This window comes from Xenopus laevis, chromosome 6S (genome assembly GCF_017654675.1).
Source record: "Xenopus laevis strain J_2021 chromosome 6S, Xenopus_laevis_v10.1, whole genome shotgun sequence".
NCBI lineage: Eukaryota > Metazoa > Chordata > Amphibia > Anura > Pipidae > Xenopus > Xenopus laevis.
The window spans coordinates 48,241,454-48,258,793 of NC_054382.1; the positions used below are offsets into that span (position 1 = coordinate 48,241,454).

General features: G+C 40.6%; 1 protein-coding gene across 3 annotated transcripts in view; it reads left to right on the forward strand.

Moving 5' to 3' along the window:
- The first annotated feature begins 1,321 nt into the window (after positions 1-1,321).
- Positions 1,322-17,340, forward strand: part of ezh2.S (enhancer of zeste 2 polycomb repressive complex 2 subunit S homeolog) — a 46,342-nt gene continuing 30,323 nt past the window's right edge. The window contains exons 1-2 of one of the 3 annotated variants that reach the window (XM_018268548.2): positions 1,322-1,965; positions 16,434-16,557. In XM_018268548.2, the coding sequence (XP_018124037.1) occupies positions 16,441-16,557 (117 nt within the window). In that variant the 5' untranslated portion in view covers positions 1,322-1,965; positions 16,434-16,440. 3 annotated transcript variants of the gene reach the window in all.

Consider the following 17,340-nt stretch of genomic DNA (forward strand, 5'->3'; position numbering starts at 1 on the left):
TATTAATTCCAGCTAATAAATTGACAAACACCATGGTAATTCAAAGTGTAAGTGCTAGACAAAGGCACAAGCGGAAAATAAAGCACCTCAGTTTTTGCCTCCGTACATCCTAGAGAGGATTTACTGAATCCAAACAGACATTTCGCTGCGTCAAAAACATTTTGTCGCCCATAGATTTCAATGCATTGTAGCAAATTTTCGGCAAAGTGAAACAGGGTCAGATTCGCCCATGAAATGCAATCCATCTCCAAAATAAACCCCACTTGCAAGGTTTAAGTAAGCTTAAAATAATTTATTAAAGTAAGTGAAAGACATGACTGATATGAATGAGTTCAAAAATGAAACGCCTCACTACAATAATACTGACCAGTCACACAGTATAATGTAGATGGGATATTATAACAAGCAATTCTTATCGGCTTGTGAATGCAGACGCACACCAAAACAGCTATGTCCAGGTGAGTGCACCATATACTAGAGCTGACTTGAGTCCTCCGCATAAACAAAACTTGGCCCAGGGTTGCCAGGTCTAATTTTCAAAACCAGCGAAAGTCAGCTACAAAACCAGCCCAAAACTAGCCAAGAGGCACTTCAAAAGTAGCACAATATGTGCAGTGAAAAAAGTCTAAAAAATAAATTAATATATATGAAAATATGCCTTTTTCAAATGTTTCCATGAAGCAAACTGGGACAGATTCACCCTTCGCCAGGGGGTATAGGGCCCTAATACATATACAATTTTAATAACTATTAGTAAAACAGCTCAACCTCTAGACATTTTGGTGGTCAGCAGATTTTTGCCTCAAAATTGTCTAAAAGTGAGAAAAGTCACCAGAAAATGCAAGAATGCTAAAGGGTGACAGGAGACTGGGGTACAGAGCCCAAAATCTGGTAACTCCAGACTTCTACACAAGTCTGTCCCATTGCATGCTGGGTATTGTAGTCTTCCATTATTACATTTGGCAGTTAGCAAATTGTTAAACAAAAACTACATTACCCAACATGCATTGGGAGCCTAAACCTGTACCTTGGCTAAATTTGTACTTTTAAAACCCGCCTGTGCTATAAATTAGTAGCCCAATTTGGCTGGAAACCCAACAACCTGGCAACCCTGGCGTGGCCTGACATATGGCCTGTGCAGAAGAGGTTGTAGGAGGAATCACTTCCTTTCCCACAATTCTCTAACAATTATCTGTTTCAAGCAGCACGTTCTGCCTCCAGGTTACCTGTGGCCAGTCATTCGGTGGTGCTAGCGAGCATGTGACCTACAGGTCACGCCTCTTTATACAATCACCGCCTAAAACGCTTTCAGTTTGAATAGCTATTTCCCTATAGACCGCGCTGTAGTTAAACAGCGCTGGGTGTCGTCCTTAAAACATCGTACGACGGAGTCATAGCTGCGTGAAACGTGAACACACATCCCTGCTAATTCAAGACCAGAACAATTTTATTTAGAATAGACGCACCGGCTGCTGTAACGCGTGATACAATCGATGGCATATTGCTTGGTTTTATAGTAAACCCGTTATAGATTTTTAAATATGCAGGATAAAGGAGATTTAGGGTTATAGCTAAAACATGGATAATGTAGTGGGGATAAAAGGGTAATTCGGCTGGAAGCGTCGCCAGAGCGCGCCCCGTCTCAATCCGTTCTAGCGTAGAGGCAGAACAAAGGAAACCGAGTGCACAGCGGCTCTATAACAGTGAGAGAATAGCTGGCGCCGGCTTCGTTTTCCCTCTCTGATTTCCTATTGGTTCGTATACTTCTGGGCGCCCTTGAGCGAGCCAATAGGAACATAGACAGAGAGAGCTAAGCGCTTGTCATGGGGGTGGATGAACGCTGTGAGAGGTGGAGGTTTATTTGGGATATTTAGTTTGGCGGTAGTGGGATTCCATCGGTAAGGAGATTCCGGTAGGAAGTACGGAGAAGCAGAGCCAGGCGAAGGGGAGGCGGTCACAGACAAGGTAATATAAACGGAGTCTAAAGTGCCGGGCACATTGTTAATGTGGGCCCTCTGTGGGAGCAGACAACGACAAAGGGGGACCGCCCCTGGCAGCAGAGGGGGAGGGACTCCGAATGCAACCTTACAGCTGGAGTTTATTGCGGGAATATTGTCTCTGTGTCGTTTCTTTCAGTTCAATTTAGGGCTAGTCCACACGAGGAGATTCGCCTCGTCTTTTGAGCAACTATCTCCCTGAACTGCCTCAGCGTTTTTCCCCATAGGCTACAATGAAAAGTCGCCTGCGCTAATGCACACGCAGTTGCCCAAAGTTGCCTCAGTGAGGCAATTTCAGGCAACTATTGAAAACACATCGCCGTGTGTGCATTAGCGCAGGCGACTTTTCATTGTAGCCTATGGGGAAAAACGCTGAGGCAGTTCAGGGAGATAGTTGCTCAAAAGACGAGGCGATTAGTCGCCAGGCGACATAATCTCCCTGAATCTCCTCGTGCGGCCTTACCCTTAAGGATATTGACACACTGGACAATTTGTCGCCAACATTTTAAAAAAGTAAATCGCGGCGACAAGACGATCGTCTTTTTTGAACAGACGATTCACAGCTATTGGCACAGAGCGATTTGTATCCCATTACTCTGTGCGGTACGTGCTCCACCCAAACCGGAAACGGTTTGTGCTTCCCGCTGTAACCTGGCGTCTTTACGTGCTTGCGTTCTTGCGTCATTGCGTTCGCATTGTAATTTGAATACAATTGCTGCTACTTATCTGTATGTGTGCGTGTCTAGGAGATTTCAGTGCTTTTCTAAGTACATGCTATTTCTGATAAATCGCTCGGAAAAGGGTCTCAGTGCGTTTTGGAGCTACAGGCGATTCACAAACGCGCTGTGGGCACAGGAGCTGGCGTCTTTCATTCAGAGACAAAACGAGCGATATGTTGCCGCGATTTGCTTTTTAAAAACGTTGGCGACAAATCGTCCAGTGTGTCCTTACCCTAAAGGTGCTGTGTAATGGAGATCCCGCTTCAATGAACGTGTAAGAAAGACCGCAAAGACACACAAGTGCTCGGGCCAATCATGTCAGAACCAGACAATGTCCAACTCTGGGGATTCTGGGAGTTGTAGTTTGGCCACACCTTGAACTCTTCATCCCTGCATTGGTATTTGGTTATGATTTATTTTGCTTGCCATGAGTTCCAGGACTGTTGGCAATGTCTCCCTGGGTAAACTGGTTTATATAGAACTATCTGAATGAAAGTGACAAAACACTGTAAACCTGAAGTGGAACTCTTACGTTGGATTGACGATTTTATTGTAGGACTGCATACCCCAACAACACTTCTAAGGATTTGCTATTTGTCTCAATAAGTGAAACCCTGGAATGGCCTCTCTCTGGCTCTTCAGCTGTTGGACTACAACTCCCAGAACTCACCTTGGTAGAATTCTCAGCCTGAGGGACACAACATCCATGACAGGGCAGCTGTCATACAAAAGACCAATGTTTTTGTCTGCAAAAGCCTTTTTTAGCCACGGATTTCCCAGAGTATCCTACCTCTAAGGTCCTGTAGGCCAAATGAATTTATGGTAGTGGACTGAGGAGCAGCGCAGTAATAATGCGGTTTGGTGCTAATGGAGTGGTAAGGGGTTAAATATTACTGTAGCATCAAATGGCATCATTTGAAAATAAAGGATTAGACCGTAATCAAGCCCATGTAAATAAGTTATTGGTGTAGCTAAAACCTGCTGGTGTGGGTGTGCAAAACAAAGTGAAAAGTTGTCATAAGATAAAGAGTCATGGAACAGTCTGTCGGGCAACAAGAGGAGGTGCTGCACGGGTGCATAAAATATGCATTGCAGGAAGTTGTAATAGTTCTAAAAATGTGGTCTACACTAGTGTCATGTGACAGTATAGAAAGGACACATGGGTGTTTGGACATTCATGGGGTGATGTTTAGAAGCAGCAGCAGCTTATTGAAATAGACTCTAAAGGGCTGTACAGAAGCAGCTACGTGGTCAGCTGACAGCCTGCATGCTGTATCCTGCAAGTCTTTTTGTGAACATGATCAAAAGTTGTGCAAGTCAGCTATTACCCCTTCAAGACATGTCTCATATTTTCTTATCAAAATCTTAATTTGTTTACCTTTAGCCTCGGTCCCACATCTCAGAAATTGTATCTGGTATTCGTACGTCAGTGGGCACGGTTATTAACTGCCACTCTGTGCCCACACAAGCAGTTGTTCCAGGTGCATTAATATATATTAAATTGGAGATGTGCAGAGTTTGCTACATTTAAACCCATTTTACACAAGGGATTGGTTTTGTAGGGATTGTTATGAATTTTACTCTGTTGGCCAAAGGTTAGATGGACTTGTAGCATTTTGCAATTTTTCATTGTAATTGAAGCTCATTTAATAATGGCCAAGCAATAGCTGTATTAGCAACATGATTCTGTCTTCATTTATAGCAAGTCAGATGGCTTATCTGGCAGGTTTGGAGTTAATGGAAGTGGGCATTTTCTCTGAATAGAAAGAAAATATTATACTATCTCCTGATGGGCAGCTGGGTGGCACTTGGGATGGTTGATGCACATGCTACACAGATCTGGCCAACTCCATATTACTAAGCAGCCAGACTTGAACTTTGAGCTTCTACCTGTAAATAATCCTCACAAGTGCTTGTGTGAGTGCAAGACTTCCGGTGGCTAGCATGCTCATGTGCTACCCATGCCAGCCACAAGTTTAATAAGTGGCTTAAAAAAGGATACAACTGTCATGATAAAATGGAAGGAATTGACACAGCTTTTTCTCCATCTACTTCAATGGAATTTGACTTGATTAGGTTATGGTCTACAATGATTGGACAAAAGGGGGGGGGTATGCTATACAATCTGTATGTTTGGTGAGTTTGCTAATGCACTGGGTCAGATCCGTTTAATCAGATGAATTGGGTTGGGGCAAATGATTGGATCATAATGCAGTTTTTTTCCCACCTGGGAGGGGTAAAAAGTAGCCACTGTAGAAATAAAATGCACATTAAAACCCGCCCTAGTATCACCCAACATAATAGAAAACTTGTCACAAGGCCTAGTAGTACTGTGAACTCTAGCAAGGTGAAGTCCGTCTTGGATAGATACCCATGTAATGTCCTTGTCAGTCAACCTATCTGAAGAAACTTTTTTGTAAACTGACTTTGCTCTCTCAGATGGGAGCCCTAAATAGATTTAAACACATCCTTGACTCTGCTTTTGTACTATCCTTGGTTTCCCCAAGTCTGTCATTTGTCACATCCAGGCAAAATCAAGGAATGTTGCTGTAATATCCCAACGTGCACCAAAGTGGCAAAAGAAAAAGTGGGATGTGGAGCTGCCTATAGAATCTATGTTGGTTTCAAATAGTGGCAGGCAGATGAAAATGCTGGCAAACTCCACAGGGGATGTCTGGAACACCTTTTCCTTTGCGGGGCTCCTTATTCACAACTGACCAATTAATGCTATCCTTTTTAAAAGCCCTGGTTGTAGGAAAAAAACAAGCTTCTAGTGATGGCTGTGCAGACTGTAGCCAGGGAAGTCATACCTGGGCCATATACTGAATGATGGGTAGATTCTCATTTTGCACCACTTTGATAGTAAGGTCTTTGAGACTGCAATCTGTTGTTGAACTTAAACAATTTTCTCATCCCAGCACTTCAGGGCAGTACCCTCACCACCAGAGCAAATGCCAAGTATTTAAATGAAGACAGACCTGATGGAAAAATGTTTCTTTCTCTGAAGAGCAGGGCCTCTGACTTCCCACAGTTGACTTTAGCCCCCGAAGTTCTGCCAAAGTCTTCACAGGTCTATACCGGTGTTCTGGTCTGACTGACTGATGATTGTTGAAGAAAATGGTCATATCGTCTATTTACAGTGAGCACTTGATCTGAGATCTGGCAGGTTGTGGTGCAGTGATGCTTCCCGAACCATTGATTTTGTATAATGCATTTTGTGAAAAAGCTATACATAAAACGCAAGAGGTAGACGAAAACGTTTTCTATTATAGTGGGGGAGGCTGAGGCAGGCCTCCAGCTCATCAGAGCTGCCTGATATTGGTTGTGGTGGACATCAGAAGGGTCCTATACAATGGCCCAGAGGTTCTCCACTACATTCAAATGGAAAAAGAGTTGGGGAGCAACACAATCATGGAAAACGTCTCTGGGGTTACCAAATAAGGATGGCTATTTGGTAGACTCTATATGAACTAGCAACCTAAAGGAGGCTCTGTTTGGAAATACATCTGGTTTTTATGCAACCAAAACTTCAAGCTCCAAGCCAAGAATTTTAAAAATAAGCACCTTATTTGAAGCCACTGGGAGCAACATATAAAGAGTTGGTTAAAAACAAGTTGCTCATGAGTGACTGGTTGGGGATCACTGCATTTGCCAGTAAACCGTTGACTCTGTCTGGACAGGCCAAGTCAGCAGCTTTTATCAGCCTGTCGTAGACCCCTTTTTGCAGCATTCCCTCCATTATAAATAGTCTGCGACACAGGCTTAGGATCAGACCACACAAATTGATGATGCCTGGTTAACCCAGTGATTGTGGTCAACTTCAGATGATCTGATCATTTGCCTCATGCCAAGGATGAATTAGTAAATTGTATAGCACAGTCCTAGCTTTATTACTGTAAGTAAAATATGCGTTTTTAAATTACAAGAGCATTACTGTAATGAGTGCTTTGTTAGCCTACATATGCTCAAATGAACTGCAATATACTATTTTTTTAATAAAGGGCATTTTCCATATGCAATGCTAAGGAAAAATCTCATCAGAGTTTTGCATTAGTTAAATGTGATTGGATTGCATACGATTCAGTATAGCATAACTTTGCCGCTGTAAGGCGTCCTGGCCGTCCTCCACGCGTCCAAGATGGCGGCGCCCAGAAGAGGCCATGCGGCCGTCAGGCGTTTTTGCACAGCGTAATTACACTGGCTCATTAACGCTGGCTTCCAAAACGTGCTGATGCACATTCTGGCGCACGTCCTGTGACGTCACCTAGCGCATTTTGGCGCGAAAACCCACCTATTTAAGGACGCCAGAAGGTTCTCTCAGCGCCCGAGTATAGGTTCTTCTATCTAGAGTTCCTGGGTGTCTTCTAAATATTGATTCTCGACCTTGCCTGAAACCTCGACCATGATACTTCGCTGCCTGGAACGACCTTTGCCTGAAACCTCGACCATGATATCTTGCTGCCTGGACTGACCTTTGCCTGAACTGACGATTCTTCTGCCTAATCCATTGTACCATGAACTGTGTTTGCCTAATTGCTTCATCCTTGGTCCGCACTCCAAATTGTGCCTTCGGGCCCTGACAGCCGCAACTTGAAAAATCGAACAATTATACATTTAGATCTTATTTCTAATTACAAGTGCATATGTTGCATTCTCATTACTCACATTAAATGTTCATTTTATAAGAATATTCTTCCGTTAATTTTAAAGTATGTTTTTAAATACTCCTGTGTGTTATATTTTCTGCAATCAAAAAGTTGGAACTAGGTATAGCAAATGTGGATGCATACAAAAATACTTGTTTCTGTATATTTTGCTGCATCTCTGTGGTCAGCCTTAAATATTTTTCATCTATTTACCACTGTGGCACATTTGGAAATATTCATGGAGTGCTTTACTTTCGTAAATTATTTTTTATTAATTTGGTAGAGTAAATCCAGGGGTACAGAAGAAAAAAAAATGGTGGATGGGGGAGGATAGTAGAAAGCAGTACATACCATCATTACATTGTATTAGTCTTAAACCACTAATATAAGCATGAAAATCCACAGCAAATAGGTTTAATTAATGATCAGTGTAGACAAATCTAAATAAGAAGCATATGGGTGGATATTCGTGTCAAATGGGAAGGGACTAGGGGTGCCTAGTCTAGGATGAGGATCTCCTGCAAATGTATTTTGTTACTTTGGGGTGTAAATAAGCGTGTTACGGGCATGTTAATTGTTTGTATTCAGACTAATCTTTATACAGGAACCAACGGAGCCAGGTGTCCCTAAACTTTAAATATTGATTGCCTGAGACTGTGGATAGTTCCTCAAACTTAGCGATTTCATTAACTTTATCTATCCAATTCTTAGGAGTCGGAGGATTGGAAGATTTCCACAACTTAGGGATAAGAATTTTGGCCGCGTTAAGTAAATGTCTTTCTAGTATGAAGTCTGGGAACCCTTCCTTGGTTTCCTCGTCCCAAAAAAAGCAACGTGCGTGCCAGGGAAACTGGTACATCTCTACCTAGGATCTGGGAGCAAGCATGTATGATTACTGACCAAAAGCTTGAGAGGTCAGGGCAGCTCCAGAAAATGTGATTGTGTTCCTACCTCACTTTTGCACCTCCAGTATGTATTGCTTGTGGCTGGATATATCCTGTGTAGTCGGGCTGGGGTGTAATACCATCTGCTCAAGATTTTATAGTTAAGCTCCTGAATCTTGCAACATCGTGAGCTATATATCATGTTGGTAATCGGATCTTTATATGAATTTTCCGGTATTTCTATATCTAGGTCATGTTCCCAAGCTAGCAAAAAGGCTAATTGATCTTTCTTATTATCACTGTCGAGTATATTTTATAGGGCAGATATAACATGTTTAGGTGGTGTTTTACTGCTACATATCCTTTCAAACTAAGTGAGAGGCCTACCCAACTAATTTGTTCCGCCTAGGTACCCGTAGAAATGTTGTATCTGGCAATATTGGTAGTCCTAAGAAGTGGTAAGTCAGCCAATCGCCCATTGTCTAGCAGGTGGAAAAATTGTAGATGTCCATTCACAAGCCAGTCCTTGAATTCAGTGGAGTGCAGCAGGAAATGCAGGGTTATTTGTAATTGGGGTTAATGGTGAAGGCCAAGCTGAGATATTTCAACTTTTGTGAGCCCTATCCCATATTGCTAAGGTACTATTAAGTAGAGGATGGGAGTTATGTATTATCCTACGGTGTAATTTGTCTATCCATGGCAGGTGAATCAGATGTGTGGCTGTAGATTGCTGTTCTATTTCGATCCAGCCCTTGTCATCTAAATGGAAAGACCAGTCTATCACCCTAGCAAGGATTACTGCCCTTCGATATCTGGCACAGTCTGGGAGAGCCAGCCCTCCCTCCCTCCCTCCCTCCCTCCCTCCCTCCCTCCCTCCCTCCCTCCCTCCCTCCGTCTGTCTTTGTCTTATATAGAAGCGTGGATCTCAGTCTGGGGGGATGATTGTTCCATACAAATTTGGTTATAAGGGATTGGAAGGCTTTCAGCCATGTCGTAGGATATGATAAGGGAATACATTGAAACATATACAGGAGGTGTGGCATAATGTTCATCTTGATGACATTAATTCTTCCAATCCAGGATATAGGTTGTGCTGTCCAGTGTCTTAAATCCTTAAGAATTTTGTTATATAGAGTTTTGCAATTCACTTCTTCCCAATCATCTTAATCCTTTGTGATAGTTATTCCAAGATAGGTAAAGTGTCGGTTTGCCCATCTATACGGGAAGTTCAGCGATAGGTCTTGTATTGTTGGGAGGGGTAAAGAGATATTCATAACTAATGATTTGGAGAAATTAATCTTGAAGTTACTGATTTGGCTATATTTCTCAAAAAGTGTATTGAGGGTGTGGGATTGTGGAGAGAGGGTTCGTAAGAAAGATTAACAAGTTGTCCGCATATGTTGCAATCTTATAGTGACGATCTCTAATGCTGATCCCCGTTATGAGTGCTTTACTTTCATGTCAGGTGTTCCATGGTGGAACTACAGTAATTCTGGTGTCAACAGCTTAGCCACATACAGCTCAGTATTGCTCTTTTTTTCTATTTGGAAGCCTGCTCTAGAATAAGCAGTTTATTAAGAACACAGGGATACTTCACTTTTCTCTGATAAGTACAGTTTATGCTTAGAATTATCATTTTAGATCATTTCTTCCTTTAGCATGGCTCTTTGGGAATAGTGGACACAGAATGCTGTTAGACTTAAATTGGCAGACTAAACACAGCATCTATTTATAAAATCCTAAATGGCTTGGTGGTGACAGGGTGCTGCTAATCATGCACATGTTGGATATTTGCAGTGTACCAGGAAAAGTGATTTCACTGAATTATATACTGTATATGGTAACAGCACAGTCTGGTCTTGAAAGAGCTATTAACAGAAATTAACTACCAAAGTTGATTATGGAAAGGTTTACTGGCACTACTTCAGTCTGTAAGGTGGTGTTTACATCTCTGCCAGTAACAAATCGGTTTTGAAATAATGGATACCTACGGAGTTGTTTATCAAAATTCTAAAATTTCTGATTTTCTGAAAAATACTCATCTGCACTGATGGTTTTTCTCCATATTTATCAATACATTTGCCAAAAATTTCCTGTAAGGGGAGAAAACTCGATAAAGTTGTGAAAACATTAGAATTTTATATATTTTTCGAAGTTGACGCCAGAAAACACAGGGTTTTTTTTGATTATTGGTCGAAAACCAAAAAATCTTATGATTATTGTAGGAAACCCAGCACAGATCGGGATATCTTCGGGACGTCTCCCATTGACTTCTCCATGAAGTCAGCAGGTCTGAGTTGGAGTACTTTTTTATTTAGACTTTTAACACCCTCGGAGTTTAATAGATTCCGAAAAATAGGTTTTTTTTTTCTCCCCACTAAGAATTTGGATTTAATAGTTAACTGGGATTTTTCGAGTTTTTGCATTTAGACTTTAATAAATAACCCCCGAATATATATTGTATTACATAATTATTGCTTATAGATATCCTATTATCTATTACCGGTATATGATATTCTGCATAGTTTGTACAGGTATGGGATCTGATACCCACAAATGTTATTCAAGCCCCAAAATAGAAGAGTGCAATACCCTAGTTGAACAAACCTCATGCCCTCTGCCCTTTCTTTGGTTTGCACTGACACAGGTTCCAACTGTCAGTGCAAACTTAGGGCATGTTTTGGCATTAAAATTTAGCATTTTTACAACACAATTCCCACCATTTGTGACACTAGCACAACTGCTGAATTATTTGTTTTCTCAGTATTATTAAAACAGTAACTTGTAACTGAGGTGAAACTACTTGACATAAGTCTATGCTGATAGCAAGTCTCGGGGTTAGAGTTTTACAAATTATTTATTAAGACCCTTCCCAAACTGTTTATATAGTGCATGCTATACCTTTAAAGGAGAAGGAAAGGCTAAAACTAAGTAAGCTTTATCAGAAAGGTCTATATAAATAAACCAGTAAACCCTCAAAGTAATGCTGCTCTGAGTCCTCTGTCAAAAGAAACATCACATTTCTTTCCTTCTGTTGTGTACTCATGGGCTTCTGTATCAGACTTCCTGTTTTCAGCATAAACCTCCAGGGCAGGGCTTGAGCATGCTCAGTTTGCTCCTCTCCCCCTCTCTCCTCCCATCCCTTCTGTAATCTGAGCTCAGAGCTGTAAGTGAGCAGGGAGAGCCTCAGACAGGAAGTGATGTCACACCCAGTTTATATGGCAGCTTCTATCCTAAACAAACAGAGACAGTGTCTAGCGCTGTTTACGCAGGTATCGTAAAGCATTCTGCAGAATAAATATAGCGTTCTAGCTTGCACAATTGTGGCTAATCTGTTGGCAATAAACTGTCTTGGAGCTTTCCTTCTCCTTTAAAGGAGAAGGAAAGGTTAAAACTAAGTAAGCCTTATCAGAAAGGGCCATCTAAATATACCAGTAAACCCCCAAAGTAGTGCTGCTCTGAGTCCCCTGTCAAAAGAAACACTGCATTTCTTTCCTTCTATTGTGTACACATGGGCTTCTTTATCAGACTTCCTGCCTTCAGCTTAAACCTCATTGCCCTGGGCAAGAGCATGCTCAGTTTGCTCCTCTTCCCCACCCCCTCCCCTTTCTACTGTAATCTGAGCCCAGAGCAGGGAGAGACTCAGGCAGGAAGTGATGTCACACCATGTTAATACTGCAGCTCCTATCCTAAACAACCAGAGAGCTTCTAAAGCTTTTACTCAGGCATGGTAAAACATTCTACAGAATAAATATAGCATTCTAGCTTGCACTACTGCAGCTAATCTATTGCCAATAAAATGCCTCCGTAGCTTTCCTTCTCCTTTAAGCCAGTATACTGGTTTATGGGTGATGGTATACTGCAAGAATATACATAATAGACTCAACTGCATAGAATTCACAATAGTATATTCGGTTAATGTTTAATTGGAAACCATAAGACACGTTTCATTTATGCAAGCCGTTATTTTTCTAGCTGCAGCAAATCCCAGAATCGGTTGGGCTTACGTGGGACTCTAATCTTTATCAGAATTCAATGTCTTCCATGCCCCTGTGTTTTCTTTCCAATACATTTCAGTGGTTTTCAAAGTTATTTGTAAATGTAATTTCTATTGAAAGAACTATCTATTTGCCTGTCTTTATCTGCTGATTCTGACTTCTGAAACAATGTCTCAGAAGCCAGCTGATGTAGGCTAGTGCCATATGTAGCAGGTCTCACCTGCGAAGAAACACAGGCAGAGAATCCACTCCTCTGCTACTTGATGTGCTTGCACCCAAATATATTTCCTTGCCTCTCACACAGATAGATGCAGTGTATTTCAGAGCAGAATTACGAAATTTTGCATTTCACGGAGAGATCCACTGCATCTGCCTGCACCCAGGCTGAGGCAGGGTGTTGCGGAGCGGAGGAGTAGGCCACGATCTGCTACATCTGGCAGTAGTCTTAACAGACCTTGAGAATTGCTTGACAGAAAATATTCAGCATCTCAGATGTTTGTGGTTAAGCATGAGCCTGTCCGTGCAATCTATAAAAAAAACAGTGGTCTCTGTTGACTGCAATGTGAAATGCTGTTAAATAGCATATTTTTATATTACGATTGCCATGCACATACTGGTAAAATTGAACAATGATTTTTGTGTATGAGGGACAATTCAAATGGTTTGCTGGTTTTTCAAGGCAGGATTTATCCCATAAATACTTATAAGATAGATGCAGTTACACATAATTGGATTGTTGACTGCTATCCAAATCCCCACAGAGCAGGAGAAAGACATCTGGGAAATATAGAAGAAAATAAATAACTTTCTTGTTTATTTGTGAAAAGGCTATATATTGGGTATTTTCTTTGGCAAACAAAGTCTACACAAGAAAATTGAAAAAAAAAAACTAAAAATTCAATAGCATTTAAGTGCTAATGGAAGGAATTTGCCCCCAAACTCTATGCAGAGCTTTCAACAAGCACTTTTAAGGGGCAGATTTAGCAAAGGTCAAGTGGAGACTGCTGTTAGGAGATTATCTATATTGATGTTTTTTGTGAGCTCCTACATTTTTTTTTGCAGCAGCAGCAGCAGCAGCAGGTGAATTTTATTATTGTCCGTACTTGTACTGCATACCTTTAAAATAGTGATGAGCGAAATGTTTGCCAAGTTTCGCCACAAAAATGACGCCCATAGACTTTAATGGGTGAAAAATGTGTTGCATGTCAAATTTTAATATCTCCAAATTATTTAGAAACTTTTTGTTACTATGTAATTCTTAGGGATGCATTGAATCCATGTTTGTGCATGGCCTCATGCTGAATCGGAAATATAATTTGCATATTCAAATTTAAGAGAAATTAAAAAATTTCAATCTTTTAAGGCTGTCACATGTGGGGGCACATTTACTTAGGGTCGAATATCGAGGGTTAATAAACCCTCGAGGTAAAATCCTATGAATTCAAATATCGAATTTGTAGGATTTACTGCAAATCCTACGATCGAAGGAAAAATCGTTTTGAAGGATTTTAATCTTAGCAAAGTAATGGGGAAGGTCCCCATAGGCTAACATTGTACCTAAACTACCGAAGTATGTAGTCTAAGTTTTTTTTTTTTTAAAGAGTCAGTACTTAGACTATTGAATAGTCGAACGATTTTTAGTTCAAATCGAAGTCGTAGTCGAAGGTCGTAATAGCCTATTCAGTGGTCAAAGTACCCAAAAAAACCTTTGAAATTCAAAGTTTTTTTACTTCGAATACTTCACTCGAGCTTAGTAAATGTGCCCGTGGTGTTTTTACATAATTTTATTAAAAAAGATCTGATGTCTCCAGATAAGCTTTGCAATGGAAAACACTGTAAAAGTTGCCATACAGGGGCCGATAAAAGCTGCAACAGATCGAGTCCGCAGCTTATTGGCCCGTGTGTGAGCCACTCAGACGGGCTTCCCCAATCGATATCTGGCCGAGAGGGAAAAATCCCGTATCAACTGTTCGGTTAAGCGGTCCCGCAATCCGACCGCCTGTATGATCCGATCGTTGTGCCCTAGGGCCCACGATCGGTTCATCCCAGTATCGCCTACCTCAAGAAATCACCAAACAAGCAGATCTCTATGTATGGCCACCTTTACATACTTGACCAATTATTTAGCCCTCAAAGGGAGGCTTGAACTGAGTCTCCTACAGTTCGATTCATCCTGGAGCTGCATTTTATTTCCCAAACATCTGACACTATTTGTCTCTTGAAATTTTCCATAAGCCTTTGTCAAAAGACAGGGTGTTTTTTAAACACGTTTACAAAGGAATTTGAGCATGAAAAACACATGGATGTTGTATTTGTAGGCCTTTTTTTTAAAGCAACCAAGTGTGTGGCTTGTTTAGTTCCAAACACAACCTTTTATTCTATTGTCTTTTAAAATGTTCTGTCTGAAATAACGCAATAAACTGCAGATGTGATCAAAAGCAACTCTGAATTTTCATTAGTGCAACCATGCCAATATAAGGGAATGAATTAGATGATGTGTTTAGGTGCGGCCAAACACGCACAAAACACCTGCATGTAAGAACCCTTTCTGCTAGTTAGTAGCGTTTACGTCTTAAAATGTTCGTGCTGAACACCATTGCCAGACGCAGGCCATGAGAGCAAGCACATTTCTTCAGCCTAAGCCAGAAAGGAGTACATATCCTTCTAAATGTGGACTGCTGGGGTTTTCAGTTTTGGTCCAGTCTTTAAAGGAGAACTAAACCCTAAAAATGAATAGGGCTAAAAATGCCATGTTTTATATAATGCACTTATTGCACCAGCCTAAAGTTTCAGCTCCTCAATAGCAGCAATGATCCAGGACTTCAAACTTGTTACAGGGGGTCTTCGACACTCACATGCTCAGTGGGCTCTGAGCAGCTGTTGAAAAGCTAAGCTTAGGGTTCGTCGCAAATTATCAAGCTGAAAATGAGGTTGGCCTGTAATATAAGCTAACAAACACAAAGTAGTGCTACACAAACACTCTCAACGCTTTTTGCAGCGTCAGGTGCCGTCTGTGACTCTGTCTGCCCAGGTCTGATTCGTGTACAAGAAATTATTTCAGCAGCACTCCGATTATGGTGAAAAATTTGTAGCTTTATTTGTGCCTCAAGCTAAGCGACGTTTCGAGCTTTTCCAGCCCTTATTATCCATATTAATTACTAATCCGCCTTATACTGTGACATTTACTTACTGTATATTTTGAGTCGGTCCCTAAGCTCAGTAACTGACAGCACCATGGAGCATGTGCAGTGGGGCTCCTTTTGCCTAGAAGATGTATTCGAGCTCACTCTATTAAAATCACCAGACATCATGTCTCTTTACATACAGGATTTGTGCAAAAGGCAGTTATTTTGTTTGTACTGGAATCCGTTATTTGGTTGAGCTCTAATTCATCTACTAGGAAAGGAAGCCCCCCTATAATAGATATTAATTTATATAATAATATTCAACAGAATGAAGAGAAACATGTTGAGAGAGGAGTAGTGAAGATAAACTTCATTATTTCAGAAACAGTACATAATTTTTTTTTTATTGTTTTTAGAAAGTTTCTTATTTCAATATGATAAAGCTTCTAGTCAATGTTCATTTTTGCAATAGTTCCCCTTTAAACTGCTAAAAGTACGAATTAAAAAATACTCCAGTCAAGGTTCCTTTTTGCAATAGGTCCCCTTTAAACTGCTAAAAGTCCGAATTAAAAAAATACTCCATCTCAAACCTTGGATTGGATCTAACTGTCAATGATTTTCTGATACCCAACTCCTGCATGAAGAGAAAAATGAAGAGAAAGATTCGGCTGAACAATTGTTTGCGAACAATTTTTTTTCTATATTACATTCTCCCATTTCATTATTGCATAGAACCCAATAATCCTTGCTTGGCTTCACATTACAGAAGACGGCATGGAACAGGGGCTTAATGAACTGCGTTTGCTGAGCAAAGATTAAACCCCCATGTTTAGTCTTGTCTCCTCTCCATAGGGTATCATTAAATAATTTTGAATTTTTCCTGTCTTATTTATTAGCTTTTTTTGTGTTTTCTAAATTTAATACATTCTCACATTTGTTCAAAGTTTAAAAATCAGCCTTGTATGTTAGGAACAGATTTCTGTCTTTTTCATTTTGACAAGTTCAGAGCATACTGCATTTAATATCCTTAGAACTGTACATTTAATACATGCTATCTCTAACAGGATAATCATGGGCCAGACAGGCAAGAAATCTGAGAAGGGAGCGGTGTGTTGGCGCAAGCGGGTGAAATCGGAGTACATGCGCTTAAGGCAACTCAAGAGATTTAGACGAGCAGATGAAGTAAAGGTACATAATGATAGACATAGAAGGGATAAACTATACAGTTGTTTCAGTCTGTATACAGTTTCTTTATTTTTTATCAAGTAATACCCTTTATCTGAATCTTAAATGGTTTCCAGCAGTCTGCATCCTCGTGCTCGATTATACTTTTTTATTGCTGCAAATGTTAAGCAGAAAACAGTTGATGTTTTGTTAAAGCCTGCTTTTCTTGGCCCAGTATATAACGTATGGTGGTTAAAAAATGTAAAAGTTGTGTACTGGTCTTTTGCAGCAACTGGTTATGTCCAGAAGACCATTATTTTGAGGAAAACGCTGCTTGCGAAGGCTTAATTTGATGTGTAGCATCTAGGTTTAGATTAATGGCGTATGTTGGTGTTGTTGTGTTTCCCCATTTGAATCAAAATGAGTGAGGTAGCCACGACTTTCTGTCCTATTGATTTAAAGGGATACTGTCATGGTAATTTTTATTTTTCAAAATGCATCAGTTAATAGTGCTGCTCTAGCAGAATTCTGCACTGAAATCTGTTTCTCAAAAGATCAAACTTTTTTTTTTATATTTAATTTTGAAATCTGACATGGGGCTAGACATATTGTCTGTTTCCCAGCTGCCCCAGTCATATGACTTGTGCTCTGTTGAACTTCAGTCACTCTTTACTGCTGTACTGCAAGTTGGAGGAATTTCACCTCTCACTTTCCCCCAGCAGCAGGACAGAACAATAGGAAGGTAACCACATACACAAGATAACAGCTCCCTGGTAGATCTAAGAACAGCACTCAATAGTAAAATCC